General features: G+C 32.8%; 1 protein-coding gene across 1 annotated transcript in view; it reads right to left on the bottom strand.

Moving 5' to 3' along the window:
- The window catches only part of LOC139513443 (elongation factor 1-beta-like), a 38,148-nt gene extending 14,603 nt beyond the window's left edge, over positions 1-23,545 (bottom strand). Inside the window, exons 1-5 of the mRNA XM_071301920.1 lie at positions 23,385-23,545; positions 7,767-7,892; positions 5,397-5,566; positions 4,402-4,527; positions 2,167-2,234 (exon numbers count right to left, since the gene is read on the bottom strand). Of these exons, the coding sequence (XP_071158021.1) occupies positions 2,167-2,234; positions 4,402-4,527; positions 5,397-5,566; positions 7,767-7,892; positions 23,385-23,545 (651 nt within the window). The remainder of the gene's footprint in view (positions 1-2,166; positions 2,235-4,401; positions 4,528-5,396; positions 5,567-7,766; positions 7,893-23,384) is intronic.
- Between the last annotated feature and the right edge of the window lie 47 nt (positions 23,546-23,592).

The raw sequence follows: 23,592 nt of genomic DNA, 5'->3' as shown, positions 1-23,592 counted from the left end.
AAGACAAATCTTTGTTTGGCTTGCTTGCTTTATTTGTATCAAGTGTTTGCTCAAGCATGGTAATTAAGATAGGCGGGGCTTCAGCTTGTATACATCATACTTAGATTGTATTGGACGTTATGTCTGAGGTTAAGGACACTTAATTTTAAAACATCACATGACAAATATTCTCACATGTTTTCTCACCTGTAAAAATACAATAATTTGTCAATGAAAGAAAATATAAACTTTTTTCTCGTATGAGGCTGAGAAACTGGCCTTCAACATTAATTGACCTAATATTGTTTTTATAACATATCAATCTATTAGTTCAGTCAGTTATTTCCATGTCTGTCCTTGACTATGCAACTCAAGAAAATATTCCAAAAAATGGGAAACAATTGTACCGAAAAGAGATAATCGAGTGCACCTTTTTTATGTTAGGGTGTGTTCGAGATGAATATTTTGTCGTGTTTTTAGAAATAAAATGATCATTGAACATCGATCGTAAAATTCCGTTCGTCGGGAAATATGTGACAATCAACACGGGTACGGAATTGCTGCAGCTTCTATATAATGTCACTTAGTAGTTGATAATTTCAATGGTCTTAACTTTAGAAAAAACTTGCAAAGTTTCGATTATATCTACCTGCCAGAGATAGGTTTTAACAATAATACACACGGAAGCGTAATGTAAAACTAAGGAAACTTGTCAGCTGTTCATTAACATATTTTTGTTTTAAAAAGTTGTATACCAAATATGATCAAATATCTTAACCATATTCGATTTTATTAATTCTGAATGAACATGTTCTCTGCAAATAACAAAAGGGTGACTTCTAAGCAAAAGGCAGATGATGGAAGTAGAAGTTTTTTTTCAGCCTAATGACTTCTAATGAAAAGGGGAATACACCTTCCTCTTCACTGTCAGTATAAGCAGATGTCATTGCTTCTCCTAATCCCAACCTAGCTAAAGTTTTAGCAAGTGATTTACAGCAAGCACCATGTTTCTGGTTCAATGACAAGTGGCTGACTGAGTTTTCATGGCTTACAAATGTTAAAGGGGTATAAGCAAAAGTTATTGTGAGAGGGGGTTTTCGACCCTAAAGAGGATAAAGACAAAATTGAGGAACAGACTGTCCAACAAAATAACACTATCTTGAAACATTATCCCTAGAAGGAGCAGAGAGTACAGAGATGAATATATATTTATATTTTGACTTATTAATAACTCTTGTGTTTAAAATCAATTTATTTCATATATATATATATATATTCTTGTAATTCATTATTAAATACTCTGCATTATCAAACACATAACACAAAGCATTATAATTCATATTGCATGTCATGGATTAATGACTGATTGCTTCAGATCACAAAAGTTCACTCTAAAAAAAGAGTTACGCGCCCTTGAATTTTGCGCCTTAAAAAAATCCTGGGGAGAACACTGAGTAGGTGTGTTCGAATAGCTATTTTACTAAAAGTGCTTGACGACAGTCTTTAAGTTGGATCTCTGAAAAAAAAATTGTCTTCTGTTTCTACGATTGTGAAAATGAACTGGCGTAATAGAAAGATAAGTTCGACGAAGTCAAATCCTGTCTGTATTGTATATTTACAGGTAAGGAAACATGTGAGAATATGTATCATGTGATGTTTTAAAATCTAGTGTCCTTAACCTCCAACATAACGTCCAATAACATTTAAGTATGATGTATACAAGCTGAAGCCCCGCCTATCTTAATTACCATGCTTGAGCAAATATTAATACAAACAAAGCAAGCAAGCCAAACAAAGATTTGTCTTGCTAGCATTAATGTAAAAGCTGTAATATATTTCCTAGACATGCTAGATGTGTTCATGAATTCCTCTTCAAATAGAATTTCCTGTTTTCAAATTTGAACTAATACCTTCAAAATAAGTCAAACTTTTATTCTTGCAGAGCAGTGTTTAAGTCTGTAATTCAGAGGTTGTAGTTAATTGTCTCATTGGCAATTATATCATATCATATCTTCTTATTTTTATATTTCAAGTTTCTACGGGATAAGTGGGCCATAACAACAGTAGATTCATAGACTTTCACATACACATTCAAACTGACAAGGTCACATAAATTATATCTTCACAACTTGGTAGCATGAGATAAAAATAATAGTTTTCAAGAGTGATTTAGTTACAGGGACTTACTTTGTCATCTTCAACAACACATCCTATCTGTAATTTTTTTATTCCATATCCTACAGGTACCAGTTTACCTGAAACAGAAAAAAACATCATCCAATATTATTATTACATAAATGGGAAGATAATTACTCTAATGTCAAAAGATACAACAGCTATGTCTTTGATCTGAAACACAACGAACTGTTTACTGCTATTGCTATACCCTAAAGCCTACTGAATAATTACAGTTTTCACACAATAATGTATGGAATTTTACCTTCACAAAATTATCTATACTTAAATATTTCCCAAAACTATCCAGTGTTCTCCCCAGAAATTTTGGATAGCATCACATTTGGCGTAAAAAAATAAATTGTATTTTTTTCAATGTAATTTATCGTGTCGTGGCAACGCTTTATTTCCTTTATGTTATATACATTATTGTTTATTACAAAATGTATTATAATGTTTGTATGCTGTAGGCCCTTATTTGGTAAATAAAATATTCTTTTCCATCCTATTCTTTGTTTTTATATTGTTGAATTCATAACTGAGAATACAATTAAACTATAACCATGATAACAGTATTCTCAGTTTATGTTTTCTATATTGATTTATAGTTCCAGAATTATTTTTTTCCTCTTAGTCTAAATAAAAATATATGTGTGGTTCCAGTTACCCTACCTATACCCAGCTAAATGAATGAATGGTTTATTATAGTGCAACCTGTATAGATACAATTGCACTAAATATGTAGGAAAAAACACGGGTTCTTAATAAAAAATTTGAATAGAAAAAATTCTTTATCATGTCTTTGAAACGTATTGGTTCATGGTCCCAGTTGTTTCTTTTTACAAAATAATATATTTTTAACAAAGTTATCTACAAGTAGTCTGTTAATGCTTAGTTTTCTCTTTATGTATCATTGTTTTCTGTCTACTGTGCCATTTGTGCATATGTAGTTTTATTGTAAAATGCGGATTTTTGTCATATCTGGTCCGGTTCTGATCAGTAGTTTACACTAAAATATTAAATGGCCGCCGAAAGCAATGAAAAATACGAAAATAAACAATGTTTGACAAGAGATTAGGAATGAATATGGCGTTTTTAATGCATTAGATGGATGAAACATATACACAAGCCAATTTTGATCACTTTCTAAAGAAAGTACAAAACTTATTTAGCCCAAAATCAAAATCTTCACTCTCGATTTACAAAAAGTAATAGGAAGAGAACGAAAGTAATACTAATATATTTAAAGTCGTAAAAAGATAAGACTCAACCTCATTTTAAAAGAGAAAAATTGTTTGTTTCTTTGAAATTTCATTTAGCAAACATATATTTCGATTTTTTTATGATTCCTGATTACGTTTTCTCCTTGTCGAAATTTGCCGATTGCAAACCACGTGGTATTAATCATGTCGAAGTGACAGCTTGGGGTATTGTATCCAAACAGTTATCACCCAAAGGGCAATTAACACCTATTTAACCACTCTAAATTGCCTCTATTGTCCGACTTGAAGGGATTACAATTAAAAGTGATATATTTTTTTATGATCATAAGTGGTAATTAGATGAAAGTTCAAAATTTAAGAATGAGAAAAATAACATCCTGAAAATAATTATAGCATCGCGGTAATAATTATAGCATCGCGGTAATTGTTATAGCGTCACGGGAAGAAATATAGCGTCGCTGTACCGCGACGCTAAAACGGCCTGGGGACAACACTGCTATCTATACTAAAATCTTTCCTCAAAAAAGGTTTTATATCTGTTTAATGTTCCAACATATTTCAGATAAATAAAATTCATCCAATTCTTATGTTAAGGATTTTTCAAGTTTGCAAACCATCTCAATGAAAAAAAAGTTGCTTGATAAAAAGCAGATTTGTTCTTAAAATCTAACAATTTGTACTGAACTCTGTTTTAAAGATAAAATAGATATAAATAGAAGAAGATGTAGTGTATGTGTCAAACACTTAAATTTGACTAAGAAAGGACTATTAAGTCTTGCATCAATATTTAGATGTCATATGTGAGTAATTCTTGAAGAATTATTCTTCAGGTTCTTTAGATATACCATATGTAAAAGGAGGAACGAAGTAATTAGCTATATCTCAACCAATATCCCAGAATTCCTTTCTTTATCTTAGAAAGTCTTTTAATGGAAATAAGCAATAACAACAGTCAATGATTCATTCTTCATATTAAAGACCTTCTTGTATGTTTACTCAACACCTGAGTAAAATGTTTACTTACCTTTACCCCATAGAAGACCATCTGTTTCAACAGTCCGTACTAATTTTTCCATTGCTACCATATCTGTTTCATCATCCCATGGTTTCACATCTAGTACAATACTACTTTTGGCTATAAGGGCAGGTTCTAAGAAATATCACGACATATAAGTTAAGAAATACAATATGTCATTGTTAAAATTATTGAATGAAAACAGAATAGATAGACTTATAAAAGCTGAGACCAAACACAAAAGCTTTGTTGCAACCAATAATTTGCTATGAGGGGGTCCCTTATTCATGTTTCCTTACCCTCCCTTTTTTCTTTTTCCATCCCCCCCCCCCCTACTTTAAGTTGCCTTCTCAATCTCAAAGTTCATGTCTTCTGGACTAACTTACCCCAAGAACAAATCCGTCAATGCATACTTATACAAATTCAAATGGAAGGAAAAAAATTAAACTAGTTTTAAAATTTACATTATATATGTACAATATAGCATGTTTGGCAAAATTATGATTCATTTAGGTTTCAATTGCAAAAAAGTCCTATATAATATCTTTATTTTCTTAAAACAGAAATCAGATAATTAAAACTTTCAAGAAAAATATCTTACAGCATAAGATAACTTTTAAAATGTCAATAAAAACATGACAACATTGATAAAAAGCATGTGAAGCATCATAACTTATTTCTGATTACACACACTTCTTCAGTGTGAGAGGTTGTAAGCAATTTCACACTGATATGTTGCAAAGATAACTAGAAATAGTAGAAATGTGTAATGGAAGGACAAATACAATGTACATTAAGGAATTGATAAAAGTTAACTACTGTTTATTCTGTAAAATCAGAAATATTTGGAGCATTTATTATTGTGCATTTTTTTAAAGAATTGTCAAAATATGAATTTAGAGTATTTGTAAAGTTAGAAAATACTATCTGAACAGCAGTTTGCGTCACTACTGATTAAAACCAGCTACATTTGACAAGTCAACATACAAAATGTATATTCCTACTTTTAGCTTTCTTTTCTGCGTATTGTTGTAGTCTTTTCTGTTTTTCTTTTTCTACTTCTTCTTCATCATCTGATCCAAACAGATCAAAATCATCCTCATCAGCATCTCCATTAGAGGCAGCTGGGGCTGCAGAGCCATAGGAATTTATGTCTTTCTTTGTACCTGGAAAACTAAAGCAAAGAGAATCCTTATGTAGTAAAGCCACACACATAAATGTTTACATTGCATTGTACCAGTGGCATGACCTACTATTTCAAGAGAGTTAGTGTCACATTCTATTCAGTACAGTAATTATTCAGAGCTCTGGAACATTTTTGAAAGGATAGACACAATTTTGTTATTTTGCATAGTGATCATCAGAATATTTATTTCAAAGACCACCAAGAAAAACAGATTTTGAGAACTCTTGAGTAATACTCAAACAAATCTATAACAATTCATGTACATATACCCCCATTCATAATTCAAAGTATGGGTACACAGGAAGTAGGAATGTGACAGATCAGAACCTACAACTCATTCAATTGTATATTTATCTCTATTCCAACACTTTAAGAGGGGACAGGACCTTTTCCCGGACGTCAGGATCAGGTGTTTTTTTAAGCTCTGGATTTTGGGGTTGATCCTTTCGAGATCCGGGAAATCTTTTTTTGAAATATCGGGATTAATTCCAGACCTCAGAATTTCATGTTTGTAAGCCCAGGATTTCGGGATCAGGACCCCTCCAACCCCCTCCTCTTTAAGTCCCTAAATATTATTCAAAACATTCTTACATTTGAAACCTATTTTTTAATTTGCTAATATTTTACTACCTACATCTAGACTCAAAACAGGAAGATTTGTTTAAGGAGGAACGAAGATATTAGCTAAACCTCAACTAATATCCCAGAATTCCTTTCTTTTATCTTAGAAAGTCTTTTAATGAAATAAGCAATAACTAATACTGATTCATTCTTCATAAGACTTTCTGGTGTAAACTATGTTTGCATGAAAGCTTAGTCAAATGTCACTAGACAATTTGACCACGTAAAAACAAATGATTTGCCATTTTGGTGGTCTGACATCAATATTGTATCGAGACCCTTAAGGGCATACGATACAGTTTTGAACCTGTATTTACAAGTTGATAAAATTTGCATATAGGTTAATTTTTACCTCATTAAATCAAATATGTAATAAAAAATATACCTTCATGTGCTACTTTTTGAGTAAAATGAGTTCGAAATTTTGTATATTTGCTCAAAATTCCGATTTGTGTCCGTATTTTCTTTTTCCAAAGAAAGACATAACTTTTTTGTTTTAAAAGATAAACACGAAATGTTTTTTGTTAAATAATCGGTAATTTCTGTATTTTAAAAGTATCATTAAAAATTATGCAATTTTTATTCCGAAATAACTATATTTATCAAACGTTCATGAATAGAGGAAAAAACGTCATTTTTTGCTGCATGTTTATCAAAATTTAAAAAATTGCGCTATTTACAGTTTTATAAAATTTGGGTCACATAATCTCCTTGCAAAATGAAACAAATTGCTGTTTTAAAAAATAGGGGTCCATGCACTTGTTTTCAAATTAAATCAGTTTGAATGATAAAAATCAGTCGAAAAATGCATCTTTTCCCGATTTGTCAGAGTTTGACGTCGCGAAAATAACATTTTACGTTAGCAACATCATTACCTTCCCTGTAACTGTATTATATGCCCTTAAATCAATGACGTTTGGCATAGACTATTTGTGATAACTACACTGTATTTGTGATAACTACATTTGCCCATGGAATTTTATATTCCATTGTATTCTAGCTATAGAGAGAAAAACGTCCTGGTAAAAGTTTTGAAAATTGCCATGATCAAAAACTTAATGAATCTGTCATGTGTCTGTTGAAGGGAAGAACAGTTCTTTCTCAAACATATCATCATGAATAAAATGTCAATATTATTATAGAACTATAGATTGTAATAGATCTGACATGTGTTATCATTTATTTTCTCTAGATCATACTATTGCTGTAATTAATAAAGTTCACTGTTTTGTGATATTAGTACAAATATAGTACTGAAGAAATACATGTCCATGGGCCTGATGGCTCTGCAATCCCCAGAAGAAATACATGTCCATGGGCCTGATGGCTCTGCAATCCCCAGAAGAAATACATTTCCATGGGCCTGATGGCTCTGCAATCCCCAAAAATGATAACTATATAAGAAAGTTCAATAGAAGTATGCATTTTAAAAACTAAATAAAGACACAAAAAAATGAGATATTGTACTCTTCAAAACTCTTTTTTAAGCTAATCTGCCTTTTAAGAGTCTTAAGTGACAGACACTATGTATGTCAAACTTGTAAGTTAATTTCAATGAATACTTTACCTTGTTCTTTCTTGGTTATTGTAGGAGTTGATTTGGTTGTACCATCTCAGAGCATTTACAAGATCTTTTGATGGAGCTCCTGTAAGACCGGCAAAGACAACAGCATCAGCTTGTGATGCCTGGTAGCTAAAAATATAAATATACAACTGTGTAAGCTGACATTGATTTAGCTTTCTTTCTCATTACATATTTTGTTCAGTACATGTATATTCTGTTTGGGTTATTATATTATATAACGGAAGTGGAATACATGTTCAATATTATAACTCATTTGAGAGATAAAGTTCATAAACCCCAACCTGTGCAAGAATTTAACTATGGTACAACTGAACTGACAAATGGGTTATATTACTGAATACTAAGATGTTATTACTTTTTTTCCCCAGCAAAACAAAATTTTACACTAAACTCCAGACCTTTTTTTTTAGACTGAATTACAGTTAACCCTAGGCAAATCGGTGTATAGGATGTCATGGAACAATCCATGTTAATATTGTCATTAAAAAATGTGTTTCAAAACTTTCCAAACACTATGTACGCATGGTTAAATATGTCAAATTATGGCCTCTGTCTGATGAAAATTACTTTGGCATGTCTAATTGACCTGGAAAAAGCTTATGACTCAATCTGGAGAGAAGGACTAATGGTAAAGCTACATAAACTAGGAATCCAAGGAAAAACATGGAAATGGATTAAAAACTTTCTGAACAACAGAATGGCAAAATGTATATTTGATGGGTTCATAGGAACTGAATTTGAAACAAATATAGGACTACCACAGGGCTCTGTGCTAGCTCCTACTCTGTTCAACATCTATATAAACGATTTTCTGAATGACATCAAAGGTGAGAACACAAAATTTGCAGATGACGGTACAATGTGGCAATCCAGAAAGCCAGAGGAAATAGATGAACTGAAAGAGGAAATGGCACAAGACATCGGAAAAGCAATAGAATGGACCAGAAAATGGAGAGTTAACATCAGCATTGAAAAGACAAGTATGCATGTTCACCAAAAAGAAAATCAGTAAAGAGGATAAAACAATCCAACTAAATGGAACAGAGCTAAATTATAACCCAAACCCAAAGTTACTCGGAGTAATATTGGACGAAAAGATGACGTTCGGGAAACACCTAGAAACCCTGGAAAAAAGAGCAAGCAGAAATCTGACCATATTACGAGAAGTAAGACAAATCAGTAAGATGAATACCAAAAAACTATTACAATTGTACTTTTGTCTAATAAGATCTGTGGTGGAATATAGCTGCCCAGCTTGGCAGGTTGCTGAACAAAAAGACCTCCAAAAACTGGATAGGCTACAGAGGAAAGCGCTCACTCTGTGCCTAGATATGCCATCAACATCAGGCAGAGCAGCTTTAGAAATTGAGGCTAGGGTTTTACCAATATAGTACTGCAACTGACATCGAAAAAGACGCTTAGTTAACGAGTTTAATGGTCCGGAATAACACACGGCTGCAAATTGTTTTAAATGATAGAATAATATCTATATTTTAATTTCCGTCGGGTCGTAAAAAGTTTCTATGGTCACATTTTTGTATTTTATCCCTTTAATGGGGGTACCCCTCAATTTACGGTTTTGGGTAGTTACCTTAAAATCCAAAAATATATTTTTTGGTTAAATTTCCCGCTATTTTCGTAAATATTTTCAATGCACATATCATCAAGGATCATCGGAATGATGAAGACATAAATATTATACCATCTCCAAGTAAAACTTTCAAACTTAAAGTTGGCTGTTTTTTAGATAGAAATTTAACGCGTTTTTCTTTGAAAACGAGAAAACATATGATTCAAAAACAGTATTTGACATTTGAGAGGACACAACATATTATTGCGATACTGCATGCAAATTTTGTTGGGCAAATTCCAAACAATTTTGTCAAAAACTCAAAAATAAAAACATCATTTGTACCTTTTTTAATTACGGAAATTTCCTATCCGTCAATCAGCTCCACCATTTATTTTTTCATTCACAATCAATTTGATAGTTTCGATGTGATTATGTAGATTTTGTAGGAGAAGTTAATTTATTTTTGAGTGATTTGAATATATATAGTAGTTCTTTCGTGTATTTTCTGTAAATAAGTTATATTTTTGTTAATAAAATTTTGACTTTATATAAAAGTTAACCAAATCCTTCGGATAAGAGTTTTTTCCGGATAATGACTATAGTTGACATTATCACTAGAAAAACCAAAGAGCTATCAAGCCCGCTTACTGCCTATGATGCCTGTCAACAGCTATTATTATTGACTAGATCGATTTTATAGACATTCTACATTCAAAATAGCTGTCGTATTTCAAAGTTGCTGTCAATCAGTTATTTTTGCCGTCTGCAGTTAAAATCGTCTTTCCGCTCGGCAGATTTGACCTTTACCTTTTAATCCCTCTAATACCATCAGATAACGACGGTCCTTTAACAGACGTCCCTTTAATTGAGAAGTTAAATCTCGCGATCGGTATCGTGAACGTTGTTTTTAATTTAAAGTTTTTGCAATTATATATATATAATGTTCATGATGTTTATGTGGTATCTTTCAAATTAATACAAGTTATTATATATATGGTTCGGAAGACTTTGAAAAATATTCGAAATCGGTAAAATCATCCTAAAGTTTTAACACCATTTTTAAATTCATAATTTTAGTACCTTGACGATTATGTTAAATTGTTTCCCCCAGGCATATACAATCAACCTTGTGAATTGAGTTCACATCAAAGGAGATTGTCATTCGACAAGTAGGAGAGTTAATTGCTTAATCCAGGTGAAAAAAGTTCTTTGTTCTAGTTTCGTAATGATATTAGTATTGAAATGTTTTAAATGAATTTTAAATTATAAATTGTTAATTATGGAATACGCAATTTTTACCAGTCAGGAACCATGATAGCGCATAATTTGTTTTCTTTATCAAACAGAAAAGTGGATTTTTAAATTATTTCCACTTTTAAATTTCATAATTGAGATTTGTCCGACTGTTAAAATTTACCATAGATTCGTTTTAAATAGCGTAATAATCAATTAGAATATAAATACAAATTCCGTTGCCGTATTTACTGATCATCGTCTTTTCTTGATTTTAGGTGTCTATTGAATGGTATGTGAACAATAAACAGGCACGTGAAATTTTGTCAGATATCTAATTATTATCCGACATATTATTCTGCAATAAAATGTCTCTGTCCAAATTTTGACAGAAGAATAAAATGCCTTGTGGCATTTGATTTTGTTCAAGATTTTTATTCACATACCTGTCTATTTGCATGTTAATAGTTTTGTTCATGTTCGCTAAAATTTCTTTATCTAACCAGGAACATATATATTCCCAGATCTAACACATGTTTTTTATAATTTCGGGGTGAATGAAATTTCCTTTAACAAAGTTGATTTACCAGTATTTAGTAAGGTTTATCTCATGTTTATAAGCATACGCATTGTGAGTAAAGTTAATTCACAGAATATGTGTATTCCTTCAGTAATCCCCAATTTTGATTGCGGTTTTCTTAAAAGAAACAACCTATTGTATTTGAAAAAGTACGGTAATTGGACAAAGTTGTTGTTTTACTATTCATATACGCATGCTATTTTCTGTATCGTTTTTCGGGGTTGTCAGTATGACCAAGGAGATTATATGAGTTGGTCTCATATAACCTCCTTGGTATCATATATTAGTTTATTTTAAAGTATTAGTTCGTGTTCTAAAATTTTAATAAATTTCAAAATGTACTTCTTTGAATCCTGCATTATTCACCTTTCTTAATGAAAAAGATTCATTTTTACCAAGGAGGTCATATAACTTCCTTGTTTTTACATTTAATCATTATTTGAAATATATATAACCATGGAAGTATTATATAATACTTCCATGATATAACATAACTTTATATAACAGTATCTTAGACTGCTAGTTCTTCACGTAAATTGCTTACTTTTAATCTAACTATTAAACATTGCTTATAATTAAATTGAATGGGGTCAAGCTATTTTTTCTTTTATTCCTTAAATTTTATTCTATTTTACATTTTGTTGTACCGTTTTATATCTCAGTTAAAGAAGATTGTGTTTGTTAAAATTTTTCTCAAGCTGTCAGTAGTTTTCTTTTGACTTTATCGTGTATATATGTATATAAAGAAGAACATCAATACACTAGTTGATAGCCGCCAGTGGTGGATTGACCCGGGCATAGGCCGGGGGCATATTTGGCACGTGTTGAGGAGACAAATTGGAAAGAAACAAAATGAATGATTGTCGATAGTTTAACGTCCAGTGGCAAATATTTCATGCATGTTTCACTGGACGAGGATATCAACTGGCAGAAGAATGAAAAAATAAAGTGGAATGGTAAAACACAAATACGATATAGCAGAGACATATAATACAATTTATCGGTAATTTGTACATTTTTCCTTTGATGTGTACTCGCTGATAATGTCAGTATCAGTGGACTGGCCGTGATATAAAAATTATTGGGTTAGTACGCAAATGACATGCGCGAATGCAACGCGTAGGGATCTACTTTCCCCTTTCATTCACAAAATTGCGCGTGATTTTTATTGCAGAAACGCACGAGAATTTTGGCGAATGAAACACTTGAGTCTTGACATTGATTATAACTTTCACAAAGTTAGTTTAGCCTTTTTTGTTGTGAAAATGTGAACAGAAAATGCATGAAAAAGCCGACAGACTTAAAAAAAATAATATGCGTTATGATGATCTATAACTGATATATGAAGTACAACTAACACATCGTCCATGGACGGTGTTCCAATCTCGAGTTTTTATTCATACAATACCTGGTGCTGTTTCAAGTAGTTTTCTTTTTCTATTTCTTGAGAAGTATTTGTTTTACCTGTTCAGTCACTATAAAGTGTTACAATTCATATCTAAACGCAACACATAAATAGTGACCAAAAAGGTACCGCTGTCGCATTAGAGAAGCTAGAAAAAAATAAAATTTACGCATTTTCGACATTTTTGTGGGAATGTGGGACCATCATATACAATTTTAAAAGATGTGGTTTCATTGTCAATTTAAAGACAGATATTCATAGAACAAAGAACAAAAAAGTGAACTTATTCATATGCGGATCTATAGGATAAATTTTAAAAAGGGGGTAACCGGGGCACCATCTATAAAATGTTTGAAATCATTATGAAGTAGAAAATAAATGAGCTTGTTCAGATAATTTACAAATTGCAGTCAGCTTTAAGTAAAATATAATTATAACTTGACGTCGTTGAACTTAAAAATGACGATCGGTGAAAAATTTGCTGATTCATATCGTATCATTCTAATGTTCTGACTTACTATGCTCGAGGGGGGGGGGGGTAGGACCTTAATCGAAGACAAGCTCTACTGTGATAGTCGACTTTGGTATGTTTTTAACCCATATTGATAGGATTTCAAACTCCTGTGATTTAAATTCGGGACCTCGTGATTTCGTGTTTTTAAACCCGGGATTTCGGGATCAGGACCCTCCTATCCCCCCTCTATGTCTATGATGATGCTTTGTGAAAAATAAAGAAATCTGACTTACCGGTATGCTACCATTATATTTGCAATTGTTAGAGTGATGTCCAAAGCAGAATATAAATGAAACACATGCAATAATTCCTTTTCAATACTTTGTGCAAGAGAACGCCATGTTTACTGCACTGTGACAAAATTTCAAATGACGTAATGCAGCCTGTGACGTCAAGTGTGATTCGCCGTGATTCGACGCGAAAAAGAAGTTCGTTTGTTATTTTCTCTATTATTGTAGTATTTTTTATTTTTTTTGAATTACCGATAAACAGAATAAAGGACTTTTTGTTTTTGATACTGACTTTATCACAGAAAATATCAGGCTCGCCCTTCGGGCTCACCTGATATTTTACTGTGATAAAGTCAGTATCAAAAACAAAAAGTCCTTTATTCTATATATGTCTCTGGATATAGTAATTCAATTCAATTCTTTATTTACACTCAGACACAAAATATGTGTTACATGAGGACAAATTACAAATCAAATACAACAAATGACAGAATAGACAGGTAACTATCAACAAAAGTGTAATTTCTACAGATAATAAAACTTATAAGATACATGCATCTTTCTAAATAAAGGTAGATAGCTTCTTGATAAATATAGCTAGATTATACAATAACTGACAGTGACATAATGACAGCATATTTTGCATTTTCAGTACAGATGGGTATTTTGTATAATATATCGGTATATATTTCTTCCGAAGTTCAGTTATAGTACTATTATTACATACATATAAATAATGGTATTCATCACCAATACATGTTTCGCGTTTTCATCGTAGGCTCGCCAAAAATGGGGCTGGGCCTTTGCTGATAGAATATTTATTTCAACTATGGATATTTATTACAAGCGCTGCAATCATCTTCACTTTCCATGCCTCATTTTAAGCCCATTTTATGGGCATTGTGTATTCTGGTCTGGAGGTCCGTTACGGTCTGTCCGTTCATTCGTTTCTTTTTCCCTCCGTCTTCCCCGCTTAACTTAAAAACTTTGGTCGTGGTTGTTTTTGTTGTTTTAATGTCAACCCAAAATCAACTTGAAACTGAGTACACATGTTCCCTGTGATATGATCTTTTAATTTCAATGCCAATTTAAAGTTTTTTACTCCCATCTTCACGGTCTACTGGTACTGAACATAGAAAATGATAGTGCGGATGGGGCATCCGTGTACTATCACATTTTCTTGTTGTTTATGTAAAAACAAAGATTTGTACAGCAAGCTGGACTATGTAAAAAGTAGTTGTTGTTGCGTCTTGCATTATTAAATTTTGTTTTTATATTTTTATATTTTTATCCAAAATACTCTCGAAATTGATACCCATCTTTATTTTCGGACGGCCTCTTTTACTGGACATGACTCTATTGTTTTCTATCGTCTTCGACATGCATGAAATAGTTTCCACTAGGGACGCAACCAACAATCAATCAACCAACCCAACGTTTTGATTTTTTTCCGTCTATTGTTATGGACGACATAAAAAAAAATTAACCAAGGATACACAATTGAAATCCAATATTTTTTTTTTTTATCCTACATAGAATTTTTGATGTCGACCCTTACGCTTACGTATACGTAATTTAGAAACATAAAATATAACTATATGCTTGGGCTTTAAGAGAAATGTATAAGTCCAAGATTGTGTTACAAAGTAGATCTTCTGAAAATAAAATACATTTTATTAATGATTATTTATGAGGAAATGTCAATTTATTTTTACTGGACCGGGAGGAATTAAGAGGGGAGACAGTTGTAAAATAAATTGAAAATTGTTCTCGAAAATAAGAGAAATACGACGTTCGACATTACACATATATTTGTACCTATTCATTTAAACACAGATCAGAAGTTTCACTTGGTAGTCGATCTTTATCTGTATTGTATTATAAACAAATACAAATTCGTACTGTTCAAATCAACATGTACATGTATTTTACACCAAAGCTTTTGCAAAGAGACATTACACACAGGTGTCCATATTTACACACCCTCTGGTGAGTTTACATAGATCATGTGGACGCTGGTATTAATTAACTGCCAGTTAAAGAGTGGTTAATTTCTGCTCTAGATGAGAAGATACAGAAGCAATAAAATCATATTATATTTTTTTGTGTGACATGAACTGGGCCCATCGGTAAATCCTCCCTGAGTTCATCGCTCAAGGTTACAAGTCTTTATTTTACCACGACAACTGATTTCCACAGCAACTAGATAGAAGTAGAAACCAAACATTGTCCGACATAAACCGCCTGACAAAAGTTTATGTTAACTTTTTTTTGACTTATATTTCCTCTATCCATTAAACGTTAAAAAGGCATCACAGTATAATTGTTCCAGACAGTACGAGTTTTTGGACTGTACGCGTACAATGTGGACCGTATGCATACTTTTTGAAAATACTCATACGCTCAGACCGTGTCAAGTTTTTTTCTTTTCTGCCGTCTTTATCTTGTTTGTTTTCTCCTTCTTTCCTTCAATGTACGTTTATGTAGGATTGTATTGTATTATGGAAATGGGGAATGTGTCTGACTAAAATTAAGAAATTAGTCAAGTTTATTAGATACAAATGCGTATAACATAACTAAACTCTCAAATTAAACTAAAAAAGTGCAATAATGTAATTGAAATAAAAACTGTACATTTTAACTATTCAAAAAAGTCACGCTAATTAAATATGTTAATCTCTTGTATTTAGCATGTCGATCAGTAATACATTAATTGAATTATGAAGATTTCGGAAGTAAACACAATGTAGGAGGACATTTTTTTTAATATTTAGCAACTTTACAAAAAAGATGCAAATTCAAAGGAACATGCATGATCTGCAAACATGTAAATGTTAAAAAAAAATATTAATAAAATTGAGAATGGAAATTGGGAATGTGTCAAAGAGACAACAACACAACCATAGAAAAAAACAACAGCAGAAGGTCACCAATGTAGCGAGAAATTCCGAAATTACGTTACTTGTGGTAGCAAGTGTCACTGTAGGCGAGAGTACCAAACTAGGATTCGGAACAATAATACAAATAATATCAATTTGTAAAACTAAAAATAAAGATTGTGATAAGGTTTGTTTAAATTTAACCCATATGATCCAACAACATGTATGATCAGCTCGTACTGGACCGTACGCGTATGGTCGGACCGTACGATTATACGCATACGATCCAAATACTCTGGATCATAATCACATTTGATTTGTTTACGCTTGGTAACTGAACATAAACTTCACTGATTATTGTAACATGATTGAAGAATATACGTGAATGGTGTGAGAATGCAAAATACATTCTGAGGTGACGAAAGTTTATTTAACAGCAATACACAAGTCGGTTTGGGTTGAAAAATAAAACAATATGTGCATAGTAAAAAAATACAGGCCATCGATTTATGCTTGACTACATGACACACAATTGCATACTTATTTAACATTTATTGTAGGCCCGTCTTTCTGGAAACTTTAATTTTTAGTCCATTTTCTCTATTAATTGGTACTTTTCCTTTATACATAAAGTTGTTGGACTATTATTCTTTGCAGTTAGTGTTTGATAAGCATTATGTTATAAACGCATTCTGAGGAATGACTAAATTCTATCTTTCTTTTCGGAAGTGATGAAGACTGAAGTTTTTAACGGCTAGACACCTTTTACGCTGTCGGTTTTGTTAATTGAAAGTGTGTATTGTATAGTCTATCGTTCACACCTTCACATCAAATCGATCCAATTAGAAATAAGCAATAATAGTATATATTGTTACACGAACCAATCAAATGTGGGTGTAGGTGGGGCATGTTTTTTTTTTTTTTTTTTTTTTTTTTTTTTGGGGGGGGGGGGGGGGTTATATATTAAAACAAATACCGGGAATGTCGCATTACGTTTAAAACCTTTTTCACAATCAATTAAGTAATATAAACAGTTTCTGTTTATTTCGTGTACTTCTCTTCATGGATATTATATTCGTCTTGACCAAAGAGGCGATGAATAGATTTTAACAATAGAGTTTTCCGGCAAGAACATGTACAGATATTCAAGTAAATAATTATTAAAGCAAGTAATACAACGTGCATACTATGATAGTAGAACTATAGAAAGCATATATTTCCCACGTGTATGAAGGAGTTTGAAAAGATTTCTGTAATATTTCAGTATAAAATAGGTTTCTCGTGTAGACTTCTTTGTAGAAATCATAGAGTTTAAAATATTTATATTTCTCACGATTTCCATTCTCAATTTTTTATGTCTGTAAACTGTGAGCCTCTGACATAAAATTTGATAAATTGACATCTCGGCTTCTAATAACCAATTAGGGAAAAGAAAGCATGTAATATATTAACTTTATTTGATTACATCTGATTGAAGATGTTTTCCTAGGAAAATACACTAACTAATTATTCATTCACATGAACATCTCCGTATTATATTCGGTAATACTTTTGAATATACGCTACATATACATGCATTCTAATCTAAACAGAATAAATTAATGTTAGTCAAATCAAGGATTTGTATAGTTAGATCTAACTATACAAATCCTTGGTCAAATAAAGACAAGTCTGCTCTGTTCTATCATAAAACGATACTGTTAGTCAACGTAAACAATTTCAAATTAAAAAATCAAACAATTGTAAAACAAGAAAATAACAGGCACGTGATTTATTGCAATATTTAGGTTATTCGGTCTATATAACTCACTCAAATCTGATTTTTGAATCCCTTTAAAAGAATTATGAAATGTTAAAAAACACTTTCATAAAAAAAATCGCGTGCCTGTTAAATGCGCACATACCTATATGTGTACCTAAAGCAACAGAAAAAAAAATTGTTAATAATGATACTAAGTCTTTCAATTGAATATCTTTATATTAAACGTATGATTAAATGTACGATTTCAGCAATATGAATCCTTTCAATAATGTTAATTTATATAAATCAATTAACTATTTCAACATTCCTTCATTATACAACTTTTTTTTATTACACTGTCATTGAAATTGACAAATAGCCGCTCCTACTAATTAAGGTGGTTTCCTTTGATGTGAATTAAACTCAGGTAGGTCTGCTTTTGAAAACAACTGATAAGCTTTGGACGATGTTTACTTGTGGTAATTAAGTATATAAAGAACAAATGTGACTTTTTCAATTCTTTTGAGCGGTTAATTTTAAATCTTAAATATTAAAATTTGCATTCATGATAATGTTATTAATTTGAAAGATATACCACATATAAACATTACTTATATAGTTATTGTAATAACTTTAACAACGTTAACGTTCACGATATCGATCGCGAGATTTAACTTCTTCTAATTAATTAAACGGACGTCTGTTAAAGGGCCGTCGTTATCTGATGGTATCAGAGGGATTAAAAGGTAAAGGTCAAATCTGCCGAGCGGAAAGACGATTTTAACTGCACACGGCAAAAATAACTGATTGACAGCAATTTTGAAATACGACAGCTATTTAGAATGTAGAACGTCTATAAAATCGATCTAGTCAATAATAATAGCTGTTAACAGGCATCATAGGCAGTAAGCGGGCTTGATAGCTCTTTGGTTTTTCTAGTGTATGTGAAAATACATTGTATGTCAATGTTTAACCTCAGAGCAATTAATATGCATGCAAGTGGTCGGGGGAAAAGTACTATTGAAGTTTCGCAGAGATTTGGTGTGTGACAAGGTAATGCTAAAACCAACTTCTCTTGATATTCTGCTTTCCGTGGGAGTATCATCAGTGATGTTAGGAGACTTGCACCAGAAGGCAAAATTGGTGCGTCTTTAAATTAAATTGATTGATTGATTGTTGGTTGCTTAAAGTCCAGTGGCAAATATTTCATGCATGTTCAGGACGAGAACAAGCTAACAATAAAAACAATAGGTAGGTTTTGTCATAATAGAGGCCATTTGGGATGATGATCGGGAAAATTTAGACTGCCACTGGAAAATGATGGGATATTGGATTGGGACAGAAGTTTTCCATCGCAACATGCCACCTACGGACCCCTTAAAGAGTTGATGCAAAGGTTTTTAACGTGCAAAGAACGTGACACTCCCTTTACACGAGGCAGCGGATTTAACGTCCCCATTCTGACCCGACGTGACTGCGAACTTGATACCATCCGCACAGCCAAACGGACGCCCAACTTCGTTTTACTGCCGGTCGGGGCAAGACCAAGTGACCATATTTCGTTTCCCCAGTCACCCTTGGGGAACTTTAAATTAGAAACAACAGAAATCCATATATGTGATCAAACTGATCGACATGTAACCTCACAACCTGACACTTTTATACGATCTCGCGCTCAGTTTCTTCCTTGTAGTTTGGATATGAAAACAGGGTTTTTGTGTAAAAGAAAAATCTTTAAAAAAAAACCCAGAAAACTACGCAAAACTGAGTCCTCTAAACGTGTTAACAGTTTTTTAAGTTGTGCTTATTAATGTGAGTAATCATTTATCCATGCATAACCAAGTACTTATAGAAGTCAACACCTGTGCAATTAAGTAAAACAGTCACTGAAAAAATAGAATTTGAACTTGCTGTCAGTTCATTAATAACGATTGTTAGTGATGTGATTTGTTTTTCCATAAGAAAAAGCCTTTCTCATGTAGCACATCCTCTATATATACCGATCAATTTTACCCAAGATTGTCTCTGATGCTTACCAAACTGCCAAACTTCAGAACTAACTAGATATTGTGACACCTTACAATTCAGACACAGTGGGGCCAAGGGATATGCATTATAGAGTTTAGCTCTGAACTCAATTTAGGGGATGCCATATCTGCTGCGGGAAAATTGAGGTCTATATTAAGATTTTCAGAATTACACCAAGGTGTGTCTGAAAATATCAAGGATACATTAAAAGAAGAACAATTACTTCATCCTGCCACCAGTGGTCTTATGAGCTATATCCTCGTTTTGGTATTTCTATGGAAATGATGCCCGCATAGCTTGTTAATAGATATAGGAAGATGTGGTATGAGTGCCAATGATACAACACACCATCCAAGTCACAATTTATAAAAGTAAACCATTATAGGTCACGGTCCGGTCTTCAACACAGAGCCTAGACTCAAAAGTTCATTTGATAGTTAATTGATGAAAAATAACACAAAGGCGCTTCTGAACCGTATATTGTCCCTTAAGATAACAAACATTCGTAAATGTATGGCTATTACAAAATCAATCATTTCTGTAGCAACATTCGCCCCTTTACATTTGGGACTGGCAGTGCAGATACATCATGCATATGCATATGGGAATATGGGTCACGAACATTGATCGAAACTTTGTACTCACATTTCTTTTGTGTTTCCTATGCAAAGGGAAGACTATATCTGACGAGTTTGACCAAACCATGACGGTATTTACGCTCCAGATAGCATTTGTACTAAAAAAAAACTGTGTTTGCTTTGAACAAACTCTGTCCTGCGCCGAACTTGTTCTTATAAAAAAGGGAAGTGTCTTGTAATGCTAATACACGTACTGAATCCGCATATGATGACTAAGAGATTGATTCATGTCCCTATTTTATGAATACTTGAGCTATTGTGTGTCGCTTTTAAAAGTTATATAAGGATCATGACTGAATTTGAATTACAACATTAGAAAATTGGCATTGCATTGTATAATTTTTCATCCTTCCCTTAAAAAATCAATGAGTTAACTTTTTTACCAGGATTATCCTACTAAAAAAATGTTCATGCACCAAACTGACTTTGTTTTACACTCAATTTTTTTTTAAACCTCGCATTCGCCTCGGGTGACTATAGTATATTTTGTGTTATTACTGCTCTGTCCAGACTTTGCAAATACACAATATGTATTTATCTATAACTAGATACTAATTTTCACAAAATACACAACCTTTAAGATGCAAAATTCAAAACACTGTTTCAGCGCTTGAATTTTGTTTTTTTTTAAAGATAGAAAAAATATTGAAACAATTTGATAAACTGGTGTTTTATACTTTAGAAAATAATTCTGTAATATACTATAGTGAAATACTATACACAATATGAAAGTTTATGGATGTGAAAAGGTCAAGGCCACTTCTTCTTTTCTTATGTCTTAAATGGGAAAAAATCAGAAGGTTCCAAATCAACGCCATTTTGTAATGGCAGCTCTTCATATACTTAGTCAAATTTGTCGTTTTAACATCGTTTATAGCATATGCTTATGATTGAATCGTTTTTGTAGCATTCTATTGAATAAATATCAGAATATTTCTCCTTTTTGTCCTTGTGTTTGAAATATTGATATTTTTAGGTCTGACCTTTGACCTCAATTTCACAAAATTGTGACCACTCTGGATTTTTACGACCCAACTTTTCTTATTGTACACGTTGTCCTCTTTCCATCGATATATAATTTAGGTGTGTGTTCTTCCGGACCATTAAAGTTTTAAAAAATAAACTCTGGTTGCAGTACTAATAGACCTGAGAATCGAAGAGATTGCTATAAGAGAAATTGCAAAAATCCAATCAAAGTCCATAAAAGAACCTATTAAACAACAAATAATAAATTACCAAGAAGAAATAGGCCATGACATCCATATAACACCAATGGGCAAAGCGCTATGTCAATCATTTGAAATGGAAAAAGAAACTGGCATTAACATCAATTTAATAGAGCCGGAATTTACCTATAGACTTGGAGAAACATCAAGGACAAAAACAACACCATCATACTGGAACAGACTCGGCAGCTCGAAATCAAGAACATCAGAACAAAAGAAATTATGCATAACAGTCATGACAGAATTAATAGGTGACACAGCAAATGACCAAGCAACTGCATACACTGATGGATCATGCATGGGAAACCCTGGACCATGTGGAGCTGGTGCAATCATATACACAGAAGACTCAAGACCAGCCATACGACTACACAGACCTGTCGCTCAAAGAGGATCCATCTTACTAGCAGAGCTTGTAGCAATTGTAATGGTACTGGAATTTTGTATACTGGAAAGACTACACAACACCATCACCACACTTAAGATCTTCTCTGACAGTCAAAGTGCAGTAGGACTCCTCACACTAAATTGGGCACCATCAAAGAACACATCGAAGACCTAAGAACTAAAGGGATGGAAATTTGCATCCTATGGACACCAGGACATGCAAATATTCAAGGGAACGATGAAGCGGACTTATTGGCAAAGCAAGCAGCAGAAGAAGCAACACAACTCTTGCCAAAAAACAATATTATTACCCTTCAAGACGTAAAACAAGGTGCACACAAGAGTGTCATGCTGAAGTGGCAAAGACGATGGGAACTAAGCGACACAGGAAGAGACCTCTTTGATATAACACCAAACGTCAAAAATATCCCAATCTTTGACTTTCCTTCCAAAAAAATCTTCAGCATCCTTATACAACTTAGAACTGGCTACACAACCCTTAATTATTATAAACAACACACAGGGCAAGACACCACCGACTTATGCAGCTGTGGAATTAAGGAAACACAACAGCACTACCTCACAGAGTGCCCCAACTACGAGAGTTATAGAGAAGAAATGTACCACCAAATTACAAAGGAAATTGGAATACGCAAGATCAACACATGCACCCTGCTAGGAAGACTAGACCACGAAAACACAGAAGAATATAAACGGAAGTTAGAAATCATTTCGGCCTTTATCTCAAAAACAGGACGTTTCGACTTACCCAAACATCCGCAACCTCAATCGTAACAGCAATAACAAAATTAAAGTACATGGAGGAAAATACATGGAGGAAGATACACATAGGGCGTAATATGCACCAATGAGAAGAGTTGTGCCATAAGGCCATAAGATTGAGGATTGAGGATGAAACCCAAATTATTGTACATGTATTGATAGAAAAATCAGTCACATGAAATGGCTTATCTTTGTTATTTTATTTTCAAAAGAGCACAAAATACAATTATTCAGGATTTTGTTTTGGCCTAAAACAATGGCTCAGTAGAATCCGTATTACTTGTTCAGCAACCGGTCTATTGGGTTGCTGTCTCTGACTGTGACAGTTGCATTGTTTGTTTTCTCCACATAGAAAACGCTTTATTTACTTGATATACACTAACCCTTCAATGTAACTTTTGTCTGCTAAGTAAGCGTTTAAAGCCTGTTGGCCGGCTTTGGCCTTCAAATCTCCAAAACCCATGTCTTTTTTTCCACGAATATTTTTCACAACGTGGTCGCCGGTTAGTCTTGCCGAAAAGACCGGAAATATCAAAATTTTCATGCACTTCAAAAAAATAAAATTAATTAAAGTAATTAGCAACACTTTAA

The sequence above is a fragment of the Mytilus edulis genome, chromosome 2, assembly GCF_963676685.1.
Source record: "Mytilus edulis chromosome 2, xbMytEdul2.2, whole genome shotgun sequence".
NCBI lineage: Eukaryota > Metazoa > Mollusca > Bivalvia > Mytilida > Mytilidae > Mytilus > Mytilus edulis.
Note: the sequence above shows the minus strand (reverse complement) of the source record. Positions and strands in the feature narration are given on the sequence as shown.